This window comes from Ursus maritimus, unplaced genomic scaffold (genome assembly GCF_017311325.1).
Source record: "Ursus maritimus isolate PB19 unplaced genomic scaffold, ASM1731132v1 scaffold_25, whole genome shotgun sequence".
NCBI lineage: Eukaryota > Metazoa > Chordata > Mammalia > Carnivora > Ursidae > Ursus > Ursus maritimus.
In genome coordinates, this window is record NW_024425008.1 from 30,512,427 (window position 1) to 30,528,768 (window position 16,342).

Genomic DNA, 16,342 nt, shown 5'->3' on the forward strand with positions numbered 1-16,342 from the left:
GCATTATGACATTGAACTCCAGCCTTCCTGGCACCCTCCTGTCCTCCATCCTGGTAACAGTAGCCACCATGCTTTGAACCTTGGGCATGGGTCGTTGTGCTTAGTGGTTGCCATGTATTTGCTGCATTGATCCCCACCATTCTTTGAGGTGGGTTTTATTCTTATACCCATTTTACAGATGTGGAGATCGAGGGTGGGAGAAGTGAAGTCACTTGTCCAAGATCACTTGGGGGCAGAGCTGGGTGTGGATCCGGGTCGGCGTGGCTCTAGAATCTGTATTCCTCACTTTGCTTCCTGCCTTGTCCTGCTTGGGGCTGCACCCAACAAGCTTATTTGCTCATCCACGGAAAGGTCTTTCAAATCTTTGAGGTGAGTTCCTCAGTCCTCTCTTCTGTCCTCTGGTCAAAGAGACCCAGTTCTCAGAGTTCCCCACAAAGACATGTTTCTGAACTGCTCACCATCCAGAATGCTCTCCCCTGTCTCAGTAACCGCCTGTCTGCTTCCTGGCTCTGTTCCCGTCGCCTCTCTCCACCACACTGCCCTCAGCGAGGCTGCCCGTCCCACACCAGCGCTACTGATACTCCATCAGCTCAGACTGTGCCAGTGCTGACCGGAGTCACCCAGATTCCATCGGTTGGTGGTGTCACTTCACAGTGACCCATTTTCACTGATGCTCCGTAAGATTCAGCCTGCCCATATCTGCACCTGAAGTTCAGTGTCCCGGTGGAACCGAAGGTGTGTGGAACCGGGAGTCAGGAGGCTGGGTTGTGATCATACCTGATTTTGTGGCCTGGGAAAAGCCACTTGTCTTCTCTGGTCATGGCCTTTGACTTGGGTGCTGTTGGTATTGCTTCCAGCTCTAACATTTCTTCGATGGAATGTGTCGAGCAGCAAGAACTTGTAATAACTATAGTTCTGATTATTGTGGTAGCAGTAATAATAGGTAATTATTGGCCAGCCGCTCGGTCCCAGGCTCTTTTCAGTGTTTTAAATGGATCGTCTTACGGAATCCCCTGACCCCATGCTGTTATTACCCTCATCGTATTACCCCCACTCTACAGATGAGTGCCTTGAGCAGAGCCATGTTGAGTCGCTTACCCACGGTCACCAGTTGACCAGAAGTGGTTGGACCTGGGGTTTGCATTGTCTTCGTTAGAGAGAATCCTTCCAGTGTCTCGGATGCTTGTTCTCCAGAGTGATCCTGAGCACGTGCCCTGACCTTGCTGTGTTTCAGCATCTCTGCGTTTGACCACTCCCTTCCCCCACCAAGATGAAGGCTCTGAACGCCACTTGACTTTAAAGGCTTGGTCTGTGACTTGTGCTTATGGAGTGATCCTCTGTACCCCAGATCCCAGCTGAATGTGATTATGCAGATATTCTTTTAGAATCTAAAATAGAGACAAAAATGACGATGATAGGGGCGCCTGGGTGGCTCAGTCGTTGAGCCTCTGCCTTCGGCTCAGGGCGTGATCCCAGCGTTCTGGGATCGAGCCCCACGTCGGGCTCTTCTGCTGGGAGCCTGCTTCTTCCTCTCCCACTCCCCCTGCTTGTGTTCCCTCTCTCGCTGTCTCTCTCTCTCTCAAATGAATAAATAAAATCTTTTAAAAAAAATTGATGATGATAGTGACTCTTCCTTACACATTTACTGTAGTTCAAACATATATTAGTAATATATTATCATTATTAACATAAATTAGCAATATTAAGGTTATATTATCTTTTTTCTAATTTTTTTATTGTCTGATTTTATCTTATTTAATTTGCATCACAGTTCTGCCTGGTAGATGCGTCCCCATTTTACAGATTTGAATACGGAGGCTCAAAGAGGCCTGTGTGGCTCGAGTCACATTCTAGTGCATCTGAGCTGGGAGTGGGGGACAGCATGTTCTCAAAAGCCATTTACTTTCTCAGCACGTTTTAAGGGAAATACATACTTGGTAAAGATCTAATGGAAAGGTATTAGAGGATTCTCTGTGACAGCAGGGCTGTGCGACCCATAGAGAAGGTAGACAAAGATGCTTCTCCATGGCCAGCTCCGTGGAACTCAGCCTGGGCTCGAGCACCCTCCTTCTTCTCCCCTGTCGCGATGTGTCCATCTGTCCTCCCTCCCCTCCCCAACTTGGGGCCTGGCCAGGCCTACTCATAGCCCTGACTTTCAGCGCTGTTCATTAGGTAGGGTTAGATATGCAGATTGGATATGGGTAGTTAATTCAAGGTCGGAGAGAGGTTGAATGGGGGTCCGGGTTCTCTGCCAGCCCCTCCCTCACTCTCAGCACCCTCAGAGGCTGCAGCTGTCGGGGGCGTGAAAGGGAACCCGTGAGCACTTCCAGCACGGGGCCCCTCGCCCATTTCCTGAGACCACCCTGCATCCCTGAGCCCATTTCTGCAGCGGAGTGCGTCCACTAAAGGCCCACCAGCAGCTTCTTTCCTTTTTTTTTTTTTTTAAGATTTTATTTATTTATTTGAGAGAGAGAGAGCATGAGCAAAGGGAGGGGCAGAGGGAGAGGGAGAAGCAGACCCTCACTGAGCAGGGAGCTTGATGTGGGGCTCAACCCCAGGACCCTGGGATCATGACCTGAGCCGAAGGCAGATGCTTAACTGACTGAGCCACCCAGGTGCCCCCACCCCCACCCCGCCATCAGCAGCTTCTATCTGTTTATATAGTGAGCTGAAGATGGACCCAGTGGTAGGGCTCTTGGAGCAATGGGAAGGTCCGACAGGGTGAGGCGGGGTTGGGACTAAGGCAATAAAATGATCCCTGCCCTTCATTTGAGTGAGGCTGGACCATCGCCCTGCTGGGGTGCTACTGCTCACCACGCTGGGGCGTCTGGGCCGGAGGCCGTGGGGCCCCGGGTCTCTAGCCACGGGCATCACTTGTGGTTGTTGGCGGTTCCTCCTTGCTGGACCCCTGGGGCACTGCTAAGGGGCAGGTGTCCTCCTTTGTCATAATGTTGGAGCTTGAGCTTCAGGACCAAGGTCTGTTTGTGCGTCTTCCCCAGCAACTGGGACGTCTCCACCCTTTGTGTGTCTAGTGGAAGTTACTTGAGCTCTGTGCTTTGAATCCAGTTTCATAAGTCCTTGACTAAGGAGCTCCTGGAGCGCTGCCCTGGCCAGGGAACCGTGAATCTTCGGTCTCAGACACGAGAGGTCGGTTATATGCCGGAAGAGAGAATGTGGCTGCATGGTGTGCCTGGAAGCCCACGTTGTCTTCCCCACTCCTTTGCCCCATTGGTTTCTTCTCTGGTGAGGACCTGCAAGGCCACTGTCCTAGTCACAGGCTTTCTGCACCCCACACCACAATGTTAGTCCTTTCCCTTAACACATCAGAGTTCTCAGACACCCCTGGTGTCATCTCGGGAACTCAGGGCAGCACTTTCGGGGTGGGACCCGGACAGTTTGGTGGCTGAGGGCAGGGGGAGGCTGCAGGCTGGGGGCACAGAGTGGCTGAGTCCACCGGGAGGTTTCAGGGGGAGCTGCTTTTTCTTTTCCTTCTTACCACTGATGGCACGCTAGTGACAGGCACTTTATAAGTGTTTTCTAGTTAATCCTCCTGACTTTATAAAGTGCTGTCACTATCTCGCTTTTACTGGTTAGGGAACTAGAGTTTAGGGAGGGTAATCTCAAAGTCACACAGCTGGAAAAGAGCGTCAAACCCAGATGTGGTACACCCCCACATGCATGGTCTCAGTCACCGGGTGACCTCCACCCTTCCCTGCCTCGGCCTGAGAGGCGTGAGAGGTGCTGCTTATTGGTGGAACTTTCCTTATTTGGGAGGTGCTCAGGCGCCCCTTCGAGGCAGTCACCTGTGGGGCCCGGGATGGGAGACTGAGGGTCTCCCAGGGCAGTGCAGCCCCGGAGGCCTCCGAACCCGGGCCTTGTGTGGGAGCCCTGAGCAAACACAGGTGCATTTCTGTCCCAGGGCTCGGAGCCTGGCTTCCCCAGGAAATGGGGCTGGCTGCTTTCAACAGCATTTTCCTCTTGCAAAAGCAGTATTTTTTTTTTTTCTTTCAAAACCAGCCTCTTCTTCCTCTCGTCCCCAACCCCTCTCCACAACTGAGCGATAAACAGATTTCACAGCCCCCAGCTGTGTCGGTGTGGGTGATTCCCACCAGGACCCTGGCCACATTGGACCTGATACTGTCCCCTACTGGGGGGATCCCGTCCCCTCGCCCCCTTGAGTCTGTAGAAAACCCCAGGCGGAGGCTGAGTGTGGGCCTGGAAGGGAGATGAGAGCAAGGCGCAGTGGAAATTCTAGATGGTGGTAAATGAAAAAAAGCTGCCCTCCCCACAGATACGTTCTGTGTGATGACACCCGGGGCAGGAGTGTATAGACAGGTCACAGCTAGGAGAGAATTAGGAAGCACAAGATAAATTCTCTTCAAGATGAAAAAATTCTCTAATATGTTTTACTATAAAAAAAGTTTTAACAAAGTGAAAAAAGAGGCCAAGTACCCTCTGGGCTCCTGCCAGGTTGCGGTGCCAACACTAGAGGCAGGGCCCCCAGTAAACAGGCCTCCCGTAAGGTGTCTTACATTTCCGGAGGGTCCCCGAGGGCGCTGTTTGGCCCGTCAGCCCCCTGCCCTGATACCGTCTGGCATCATCCACAGGTGCAGTTGGGTCTTCTAGAACCCCCCCCTCCCAACTTTGCGTGAGCTCCTCACTGGCTCCTTCACCCAGTTGTCCAGTTTTCACATCCCCTAGAATGTCCGCTGCACAGGACAGGGGTTTTCGCTCTTGTGGTCACTGCGGTGTCCCTGACGCTGTGCCCTGGGACTCTAGGCAGAGCATCGAGGCTACACCTTCAGGAGCTCCCATTCCGACAAGTGGCCGGGCGAGGACCGTGCACTGGGATATGGGCAATGATGGGGTGGTGCAGGGTGCTTTGGGCTCTGTGCCCCAACTCAGATGTGGCAGTGGGCTGGCTGTCAGGAAGGCTTCCTGGAGGAGGTGATAGCTTAGCCTGATCTTGGAAGATGAGGGTGAGCTAGCCAAGCGTGATATGGAGGACATTCCAGGCCGAGGATCAGAATATATCCCCTGCCCACCCTCGTCTGTGTGCCAGGTTTCCCAAAGGTTTTGGGTAGCATCCACGACCCTCTTCTCTGTCACGGGAGCACACTGGCCTGCAGAGTGGAGCCGTGTTTGTAGGGAGAGAGCAGTTGCCTCGTGAGGCCTGATTTAAAGATGAGGCCCGGACTTGGGGGTGTCCTAATGCTGCCTCCTCCTGCTCACCTGTGTGGACTGACCATCCCTTCTTGCTCACAGCTCTTCAGCGCTTGCTTATAAACCTAAGCAGCCATTTCTTTTCCCCTAATGATCACTGGGGTGGCATTCCTCCCTTCGGCCTGTTCCTCGCCACTTCCCTTTGTTCCCCGGGGCAAGAGGAAGTGGTGGGGGAAGGGGGTCATGAGTCTGGTGACCTTTCTTAGGAGGAGGGGTGGTTCTGGTGTGACTGTTACTGGTTGAGTAACACACTGCTCACCATTGCAACTTTGCAGGGTGGGTGGGAGGGGAGCTGACTGGCGCTGCTGGGGGGTGCTGGACATGGGCGCTCGAGCCCCCATATAGTTGAGGGTGCCATTTGGTGCTTAGAATTCTGGAGTTGCCGAGAAGTATGTTGGACCTGAAGCCGGAGAGCTGTTCTTTCTGTTTCCCATGGAATGTGACAGCTGGGGAGAGACCCCTGCCCCCATTTTGGGCGGGCCTGGGAAGTGGAAGCACAGGCTTCTGTTTCTGTTCATGGCTCAGCTTGTCCCTTGTCTGAGCCTCAAGGTAGTGCTGTCAGTGCAGGACGGCTTGGTTGATGGGGGGGGGTCGCTTCAGTGTTGCTGCTCCCCCACCCCGCCCCCCGCAGACTAGAAAATCACAATAGAGATAGTCTTTCGTTGAGTCTCCTTAGATTCCCTTCTGGAATTCTTCCTCACAGTTTTGCAGCTTGAGGTGACTCACACCCTGACGCCAGACACACACACACACACACACACACACACACACACAAACACACACACACACGTGCATTGGGGTCCTCACCTTTCTCTCCTTGTCCTGATGCCGCGCCTCTGAACCCAACAAGATTTACTGATTCTTTCCCTTAGGCAGCTGCCAAGTAGACAAAGATTTAATAAACTCATTTGCCCGGTTAATTAATTAAGGCTTGCTGTGTCACCTTTCTGAGTGCGGGTGGGGGGCATTAAAGCGGGGCGCTGCGTGGCCCATCCCACGGTGCCCACTCACACCTTCCTTCCACAGCAGCCGGAGAGGGCATGAGGCGGGCGGGTGCTGGGGACTCACTGAGGCCCCCGTGAGGGTCGCAGAGAGCCTGTGACGCGTGCGGAGCCTGACCGCTTGCTCGTCTCTCCTTCGCGCAGACATTCACGGCCTGGTGCAACTCCCACCTGCGCAAGGCGGGGACGCAGATCGAGAACATCGAGGAGGACTTCCGGGACGGGCTGAAGCTCATGCTGCTGCTGGAGGTCATCTCAGGTGAGGTGGGCCGCCCTGGCCGAGGACGAGGTGCCGCCTGCTGGGTTCGGCCGCTTGGGGGTGCTGCCCAGACTCCTCGGCTTCTGCTCTGCCTTTGCTCGTGGTGACCTTTGGGTCTCTTGAAAGACGTTGGGGGTGCCGCAGAGGAGATTGGGTTTGGTCCCGGCTCTGCGGCCGACCAGCCACGTGTCCTTGGACACGTCCCTGCCTTTCTGCCTCAGCACCCTCGTTTGCAAAGAAGGGTCCACCATGGCTGACCATTGCCAAACCTTGGCTCCCCTAGTACCTCTCCACCTATATCCAGGTGGTCCCGCTCCCTCGCCCAGCCCCCAGTGCAGAGTTTGGATGTCCAGAGATCTGGAGGGATGGCTCCTGGAATGCAGAGCTCCACTTTCTCATGAATACCTTTCCTCCCCGTGCCTTAGAGCTTGGCGCTTCCCACAGTCTCGCCTTGCTTTATACACTGGGTAATCTTAGCTACTCTCTTCACCTTACCTTCTACACCAGTGAGTCCCAGACCTGGTGTCAGTCCTGTCTTTTCCCTCAGGCCCCATCTTCGCCCAGATGGCCCCCAGCGACGCCTCAGCGTGCCCAAGGCTGTGTGGACTACCCCTGGCCCTGCCTGACCTCCTTCCTCCTATGATCTCCATCTTGCTCTCCTGAACCTAATGTAGGAATCAGACAGCTCTTCCTTTGCTTCACGTTCCAGCTTGGCATTCAAGTTCCATTCATTCTGTCTCCTTCTTCCGTTAGCCTTTTTTTTTTTTTTAAAGATTTTATTTATTTATTCGACAGAGATAGAGACAGCCAGCGAGAGAGGGAACACAAGCAGGGGGAGTGGGAGAGGAAGAAGCAGGCTCATAGCGGAGGAGCCTGATGTGGGGCTTGATCCCATAACGCCGGGATCACGCCCTGAGCTGAAGGCAGACGCTTAACCGCTGCGCCACCCAGGCACCCCTTCTGTTAGCCTTTTAACCTCTGCTATGGTGTTGTCAGCGTGGGCCTGCGTCAGATCTCACCTAGATGATCCTCAGAGGCCTTCGACCCTCTCCTGGCTCCTTCCCCACCGCCGTAGTCCATCCCCCACGCGGCAGCCAGAGGGGCCATCTGACGGCCCAGATATGGTCTCGCTGTTCCCTGCTCAGAACCCTTCAGCGCCTCCCCAGGGCTCGAAGCCTGCAGCCCACATTCCTTAGCATAGCTTGCAGGATCCTTTGTAAGCTGGCACCTGTTTTGTTTTCAACTAACTTCCCAAAAAGGTATCAGACCTCAGACCCTGTGCCACCCAAGAGACACGCAGTCCTCACCAAGGACAGGCTCACTGCTCTCTCTGCTTCTGCACAAGCTCTGACTGACTTGTTTCCTCTTGCAGGTGCAGTCTGTGTGTCGTGGGGGGGGGGGGCTGGGGGATTGTGCGTGTGCAGTACAATCTGCAGAACGGAAGATTTAGCTTTCGAATATTTTCAGTTTCATTGAGTATTTCGTACACTCCCCTTCTTGTGCAGACACCCCAGCATCCATCTGCAGACTCCTCCGTCATCCCACACTGAGACCCCATGTCCATTAAACACTGGCCCCCCGTTCCCATCTCCGGAGCCCCCTGGCAGTCACCCTTCTCTTAGTCTCTGTGAGCGTGACTGTTCTCAGCACCTCGTGTTAGTGGAATCAGACAGTATATGTCCTTCTGTGGTTTATTTCATTGGAATGCCTTCCAGGTTCATCCATGTGTCAGACTCTCTTTTTAAGGCTAGCATTCCATCGCGCGTACGCACCGCTTTCTGTGTGTCCATTCATCCTCTGAGGCATGTTGGGATTGCTTTTATCTTTTGGCTGTGGCGACTAGCGCTGCTGTGAACATGGGGGTACAGATACCTGTGTGAGTCCCTGTTTTCAATTCTTTGGGGTAAATACCCAGAAGTGGAGTTGCTGGATCATATGGTAATTCTGTGTTTAATTTTTTTAAGGAACCACCGTACTGTTTTCCTCTAACTGCCTTTTAGACTGTCCTTCCCTGCCTCCTCTTCCAACATTTCTTAGTTTACGCAAACCTGGTGGTATTCTTCTTCATTCTTTAAAACTCAGCCCAGAGTTTCCCTCCAGGAAGGCTTTCGCCGTATGAGTGGCTGTCCTCCTCAGGGCCCCTGTCACACCCCATTCATCCCTCCGTCATGTCCGTTTCCCCGTGGCATGATCATTTTTGGCCCACTTGTGCTTTTCCCCGTCCCACCCTGAGTGGCTTGGGGCAGGGATGGTCTCATCTCTGTGTCCCAAGTGCTCAGAATGGTACTTGGCATGCATGTGCTGCTCAACAAATAGCGTGACCAGACGCCCTGCCCCGGGCTTTTCTGCATAACCAGCACCGTTTTCCCCACCAAATGGGTAGGCCTGTGCCCAAGGGGGACCCAGGCACCTCTGTGAAGTGGGCTTATCTCCTTGCCTGGAGTGGGGAACATCGAGTCACTGAGACACTGCCTTTTCCTCCTTGAGCATCGTGAGGTGAGTAGAGGGACAGAAGGAAGGGGCTGGTGCCCCCAGAGATCCTCTAAGTAGCATGCCCAGACCACCCACCTCAGAATCTGCAGGACTGCTTGTCCACATGCAGATTCCCAGGCACATCCCAGACTTCCAAAATTAGAAACTTTAGGAGGCAGGGGAAGGGGACTGGGCATCAGAAGTGCGAGAACTGCTGGCCTTGCTGCCTTCACTATCCCGATGGAGAAGTCCTGTTCCAGCCAGTGTGCACGGCTGGGGGCCTGGCTGGGGAGCCCAGGCTCGGCAGGACCTAAGGGCTGGGGTTTTAGCAGGAGAGGCTTCAGGGCTGGGGGTGGGATGGGGCACTGCCTCATTCATCCTATGGGAGGGAACCCCAGGGCATTTGGTCTGCCCAGGGGGATAGTGGGGTACCTAGCTGGGGAGGCTGAGAAGTGGTTATAGCCTTGGAGAGTCCCAAGTGGAAAGTCTTAATTTAATCATAAAAACCCAGCTGTGCTTCCCTGGGAGCTGCCAGGCCTAATCATATCTGCGGCAGGAAGTCTGCTCTCTAGAAGCTGGGGGGCTGGGAGGCCCCCTGGAGAAGTGCTGCTCCCACACTGCGCCTGCCCCCCTCCTTGAGCCCTCTCGGCCAGGCTGCTAATGTGCTAGGTGTAGTTGGGGGGGGGGGATGTATAGCTGGGCAGGGCTGGAGACCATGGCAGGTGCAAGGGCCCCGAGTTTTGGGCTCTAGGATGGTGGTTCTCAGCCTTTTGGGGTCCCTGGGCTTTTAGAGACTCTAAAGCTAGGTGCCCTTCCCCCGGTATGGGCATGCATGTTATACATTTCAATTTTGAGTTTTAACTTAAAGAGGTCCGCGAGTGCCTCTGTTCTGAGCTGAAACTGCTCTTAATGGGGTGTTTGGAGAACCAGCTCTTTCCCCGCAGCTTCGGACCCTGGAACCTGCGTTGGAGGAGTCGGTGGGCTGAGGGTGGGCAGGTGGCTTGGAGCTGAGCCAAGGATGCCCACGAGAAGCAGCGGTTCTCAAGCGAGATCGAAACACTGTGGGCAGCTCTGTTTAAACACTAGGGGACTTTTTCAGAATATTCTAAAGTGCCCACACATGTTCCTGGGCCAAACAGTATAGACTAGAAGGGGTTCGGGGCCTTTGCACGTGCTGTTCCTTCTGCCTTGATAATCACTGCACGCTGTCGCGGCCTGGCTGCCCTCCCACTTGGAGGCCTTTCCTGACTATCCCGTAACTCCTTCATCCCCCACCTGCCCTCCTATGCACCCTCTTTTTAAGCATTTATCCTTCTTGGTGTTTGTTCATTTGCATGTATTCGTGTGTTTCTCTGTTGAAGGTCTGTCACCTCCTGGTCCAGAACTGCACGGAGGCAGGAAACTGTTTTGTTCGCCCCTGTGTTCATAGCGCCCAACCACCTCCCAGACATACGGGGCTTACTGTTGGGTGGAGGCAAGCAGTTGAGGTCTGAGAAGTGGCAGAAAAGAGGCAGGGTCCACTCTCCTTGTCATTCCCTGCGAGGGTGGTCCTCACCACTCCTGGGCAAGGGTGTCATGAGAGCAGCCCTGCTCCTAGGAAATAGCATCTGACCCTCCCTGCCCTCCCTCTTGGTCTGCATTCAGGGGAGCGCTTGGCCAAGCCGGAGAGAGGCAAAATGAGGGTGCACAAGATCTCCAACGTCAACAAGGCCCTGGATTTCATAGCCAGCAAGGGGGTCAAGCTCGTGTCCATTGGAGCTGAAGGTGAGTGAGGCCTGCCGTCTGGCTGCTCTCTGGAGCCTGATTTTCTGTTCCCTGTTCTCTTGGCCTTTTTGGCCCCGACTCCCGGGTTCCCACACCGCTGGGTGCATTGGGAAGTGGGGCTGCCAGCACCTCCATCTGGTCGACCTGTGGATTCTTCGTGTAACAGCTACACTTTCCATCCAGTCTCAGCACCCTCCACATCCAGCTCTGCCCCCTGGAAAACCAAGGGCCTGCTCCCTGGTCCTGACTTTGATGCTCCCAGCCAACCCACCAGCTGAATCCTGGTGCCATGAGGTCCTGTAACAGTGGAATGCCACCTCCCTCACCCACAGGCCTGCCTGCACTTTGCTGCCTAAGGCAGAGAATTCTGTTGCCTGGAGAGTGTCAGACACGGGCTGGGTGGTGGGTGAAGGCTGCCCAGAGGCCCCATGGAGCCCTTGGAAGACTGATGTCCAGAAGCCTTCAGGAACATTCCTAATAGCATTTCTCTGCAGATTAGCTTCTTGACTCTTTTTTCTTCATTTTAAGCTCAGTATAAATTGTTATTCGTTTGTTCTTAATGGTTTAAAAGAGGTAGTGCAGTTTCTTGTGCGCACTGTGGTGGCCCGGAAGGATTTGGGGAGGGTGGAGGAGAACGGAACACCATACCCGGGCCGTGTCGGCACTGCGCCCCATGGATCCAGCCTGGACTCCCTGGGCACCTGCTGTGCGGCACCAGAAATCTAAAGACAGGAAAGGTTTCCATCTATTCGTTCATCATTTGACGTACGTGCTCGGCCGTGCTCCCCGAGCACACGCGCCCTGGTGGGGACTGTGCCAGAGCCCGCCGGGGATCTCACTGATCTCTCCCACAGCCTTTCTGCTGGCTCTCGATATTATCCTCCTTTGATGAGAAGGAACCAGATGCCTAATGAGATGACTTAACCTCCTGAAGGTCCCGATGTCAGTAAGTGGCAAAGCCAGAACTCAGACCAGATCCTTGTCAGAGAAGTCCCCTTAGAGCATGGCCTTTTCTGGAAGAGGGTGGGGTATTTGCTCCAGGAAATCATAGGAGTGCATCTCTTTTCTGGTGGATGAGTTTAAAGGCCTCCCCGCCCCCCTTTCTTTCTAGAAATTGAGGGATTTTGTATTGCTACATCAAACACGAATTTTAGCACAGTATCGACAAACCACAGTCCCCGGTGTCAAATCCGGATGACACAGGTTTTTGTAAATACTGGAACCCAGCCACACCTGTCTGTTTATATACCCTCTGTGTCTGCTGTCCTGCTACAATTGGCAGAATAGCTGTGGCAGAGACCGTATGGCCTGCAAAGCTGAAAATATTTCCTATCAGCCTTTTGCAGAAAAATTTCGCCAAGCCCTGCCTTACTGGGGACTCAGGCTGATGCTTGAGCACTCGTGGGTGCTGCCTCATGGGCCCAGCACACCTTCGGCTGTGAAGCAAAGAGCACGTCTCTGCATCCGTGTGGCGCCAGCCCTTCACCCTGTGACGCACACAGCAGGTGCTCAGGAAGGGTGCGAAGGACTCGCACCTAGCAGGGTGCTTTGTTTTGTGAGTGGGAACATACTCTCTGCTTCTTAACAGTAGTTCGCTCTCTTAGGGAAGATTAAAGGCTTGGCAGAAAAAGTTTCAACTAAGCAGGGCTGGGAAACCAGAGACAGAGCAGTCCGCTGGTCTGGCGCAAGCCCCAGGGAAGTAAAGGATGTGTAAGGGCCAGGGGTGACGGGAGGGATGGGTGGGGATTGTGGAGAACTGGGGGAGGCATGTCCTTCTAAGCGGGGCACCTGCCAGGCACCTCTAATCATTTGTCGCTGTGTGGGGATGCAGGTCCAGCATGGCCAGGTGTTCCAATTTTTCAGCAGAAGCCAGAAATCCAGATTTTTAGAAAGAAGAATTAAACAGCTACTTAACAATTTTTTTTTTAAATAACTCTGAGGTCCGAAGGGGAGGAGGAAAGGGGAAGATGGGAGAGAAAAGCACTTGGTTTCAGCTCTTTGTCTGGCTAACAGGATGCTTTGTTGGGCTCTCCCCTTCTGCCTGTGAGCAGGCCTGTATGGTGGGTATCACCAGCCACATTTTATAGTCAAGGCAACTGAGGCTGAGAAAAGTTGCTAGGGTGGAAGCCTGCGGTGTGGTTGAGCACGGGCTCTGGGCCAGACTCCTTCCATGTGGCAGAGCCAGGTTGAGCCATGGAGTGTGGGCTCCAGAGCCGAGATCTGAACCTCTTCCCATGGCTCCAGACATGGTGCGTGGGGACCGAGGACAGCACTTCCCTGCCTGCTTTTCCCCACCTACGGAGGGCTGGGTCAGGTTCCCGTGCCTGCCCCGGAGGACGGCGAGGAGCAGAGACAGGCTCGGGCATAAACTCCACCCCGCCCCTCCGACCTTCCGCGAAGTCAGCCTAGCTGGCCACGGATTTCCAGGTTTTTTCACGCAGGCCTCACTTCTCTGAAGATTTTGAAAGGCTGCTCTAGAGTGAGCTCACCCTGACCTCCTCGCTGCCCTAGGGAGTCGTGCTTCAGGCTGAGCCTTCCGCTTTGAAATGAGCTCTCCTGTTCCAGACTGAGCGCTAAGATCATGCTGGGATGGCTGCTGTGCTGTGCCAGGAAACTGGATGAGGCCACAAATGGGTTTTGTTTATTTTAATGAAGTGCGGTTATTGCCGTAGACTGTAAATACAAGGCGGGGCAGCAGATCCCCGAGAGGAGCGCTCGTGGGGGCGGGGCTGGGGAGATGTTGCCGGTTACCCCGAGGAGCATCCTGGGCGGAGGGGGGCAGGCCCAGCGTGGGCGAGACCCCAGAACTTTAAAGGATTATCACATGGTGCAGGACTAGACTCTGGTGAACCTCTGAGGGGCAGACCCAGGCCCGGGAGGCCCTGTGGCAATGGAGTGGGTGCTCTGGAGGGGTATATGGTCCCTGTCCCCGAAGGTGTTCAGATGGAGGCTGAAAGCAGGGGATGTCCGTACATCCAGGAGGGATTAGAATAGATCCTTACGGTTTCCAGTACTTGATTTAGAATGTCTAGACTTCATGCCGTTGAGGCTTGACCTAGGGGAGTGGTTGGGATTTAACCAGGTGAGAGGGCCCGGAAGGATTTTTAATCTTATGATCTTTGGGGGAGGAAAGCTTGATGGCTTTGGGTGCCAAGAGCCTGCGTGGTCTTGATGATTGATCACCTGTCCTTGGGGTGGAGGGGGCGGTGGGTGCAGTAGCTGAAGCATTGGTCTGGGAGCTGGTGATCCCCAGGGGTCTAGTTTCTGTCACGTGGCATGTCTTTCTCCTCCTACTCTGAATCACGCCCGGGTGACTGCATCCCTGGAGTGTGGGCAGGGGTCAGTGCAGGATGCGAACCGCTTCTTGGCTGGCTGTAGACCAGGAGTGGCAGACACATGCCCCCGCTTCTTCCCGCATCTACAGCAGACATTATAGTCTATCGTCATGTTTTGTCCACAGGGCCCACTTGTGGCCTTGGGACCCTCCTTCGGGACCCAGCATGGCTGGCAGCCCCCTGACATAAAGCTGCTGGTGAGATGGGGCATCCTTGATACAGACATACAGATGCCTGGGAAAGGATTTGTTCTGGGGGCCCTCTGGGGGGGCTACTCTCTGGGGGTGGGCAGGGAGCCAGTAGTCCCTGAGGCTGGGGTGGTGCATGGGGTATCAATACACCTGACTCTTTTTGCCTGTACTTGGCTCTCTTGTTTCCTGAAGGATCTGGTATGAGTGAGAATTCAGAGAGCAAAAATCCTGGGGGTTTCTGGGGAAGGGAAAGAAGAATAAGTAGGCAAGACCCAAAAAAGAAGCCACTCTTGTCTTCCTGGGTGCTGGGAGGGCACTGAACTTGAGCCACAGGAGGCCCAGGTATTCGGCCTTCACAAGAAGGGTGCAAGAGGGGGCTACAGGATGGGGCAGAGGTGGGGGCCGGTGCTGCAGCCCCCGCTCTTGGAAAGGTCAAGAGTGGAGGCCTCTTACCACCGGAGCCTCTTCTAGACGTTAAAAAAACATCCCCTGTATTTGAAACACTGTCCGTGAAATTTCACACTTGCTTTTTCCACTTTCCATATTATAAAGATTTCTCCAGGTCATTAAAAACTCATGAGTGTAATTTTTAGTGGCTATGTGAATCGTTGAGCACAGCTGCGCTCTGTTCTAGACCTGGGTCCTGCCCTGGGGGAGCCTGAGTGCCCTTCCGTTCTCCCACCCACAGGCCTGGGTAACCTCTGCCCATTCACCCGCATGTGTGTAGTGCCCTCCAGTACTCATTCATTCATTCATTCATTCATTCAACAAACGATGGAGGGCTTTCTCTGTGCTGGGCACTCTGCTGGGCTCTAAGCAGTGATGCAAAATGGAAAAATTGTTCCCCTTGTGGACCTTATGTTCCGGAAGGGGGAAGAGAGAAAACACACACATGCACACACACACACACACACACACACACACACACACACGTGTCAGATGGAGAAAAATCAAGCAGGGAGTAAAGTGGGAGGTTTCCAGGAGAAGATGAAGCAGAGATGGAGGGAGGTGAGGGACAAGTCACGTGGATATCCAGGGAGGAGAGAGCTATGAGGGGGCCGTGTGACTGGAGCGGGTGGGAGACTGTCAGGGCCTCACTGGCCACTGGCTTTGACTCCCAGTCAGGTGGGAAGCCGTGGAGGTTCTGAGCAGATGGGTGACGGGCAGGGCATTTACTCCATCACATCTTGTACTGGGTATATTCTCGCTTTCCAGCTTGGGGCCGTGATAAATGACCCTACCGCAGGCTCCCCGTACGGCAGCCTTAACTCTGCCTGTCAGATCATCGGCTAGGCAGCGATTCCTAGAGGGAGATTTCACTGTCAAAAAGTCTAATGATTTTGGGGCGCCTGGGTGGCTCAGTCGGTTAAGCATCTGCCTTCAGCTCAGGTCATGATCCTGGGGTCCTGGGGTCGAGTCCTGCATTGGGCTCCCTGCTCAGCGGGAAGCCTGCTTCTCCCTCTGCTGGCTGCTCCCCCTGCTTGTGCTCTCTCTCTCTGTCAAATAAATAAACAAAATCTTAAAAAAAAAATGTTGAACAACTTCAAGATGCTTGATCCTGTTGCCAAATTATTTCCCAGAAAGTATTTCCTTTTTTTAAGATTTATTTGTTTTTTTTTTTTATTTTTTAAAGATTTTATTTATTTATGTGACAGAGAGACAGCCAGCGAGAGAGGGAACACAGCAGGGGGAGTGGGAGAGGAAGAAGCAGGCTCCCAGCGGAGGAACCCAATGTGGGACTCGATCCCGGAACTACCAGGATCACGCCCTGAGCCGAAGGCAGACGCTTAACGACTGCGTTACTCAGGCGCCCCTTAAGACTTATTTGTTTGAGAGAGAGAGGACGAGTGAGAGCGTGAGCGGGAGGGGCAGAGGGAGAGAGAATCTAGAGCAGATGCTGTGCTGAGCGTGGAGCCCAACCTGGGGCTCAGTCTCACGACTGGGAGAGATCACAACCTGAGCCGAAACCAGGAGTTGGACGCCTAACCAAGTGTGCCACCCAGGCTCCCCAGAAGGAATTTTTTTAAAACCAATTTACACTTTTAGCCACAGTGCGGTAGGTAGCCTTGCTACCATCAACACACATCAAGGTGTGTG

The 16,342-nt window shown here is 54.0% G+C and overlaps 1 protein-coding gene across 7 annotated transcripts in view; it reads left to right on the top strand.

Moving 5' to 3' along the window:
- Positions 1-16,342, top strand: part of ACTN1 (actinin alpha 1) — a 92,164-nt gene that overhangs the window by 44,142 nt on the left and 31,680 nt on the right. For 6 of the 7 annotated variants that reach the window (XM_040641742.1, XM_040641740.1, XM_040641741.1 and 3 more), the window contains exons 2-3: positions 6,369-6,483; positions 10,600-10,719. In XM_040641742.1, coding sequence (XP_040497676.1) covers positions 6,369-6,483; positions 10,600-10,719 — 235 coding nt within the window. Of the gene's footprint in view, positions 1-5,724; positions 5,773-6,368; positions 6,484-10,599; positions 10,720-16,342 lie in introns of those variants that run through there. The other variant, XM_040641739.1, reaches the window with a different exon arrangement.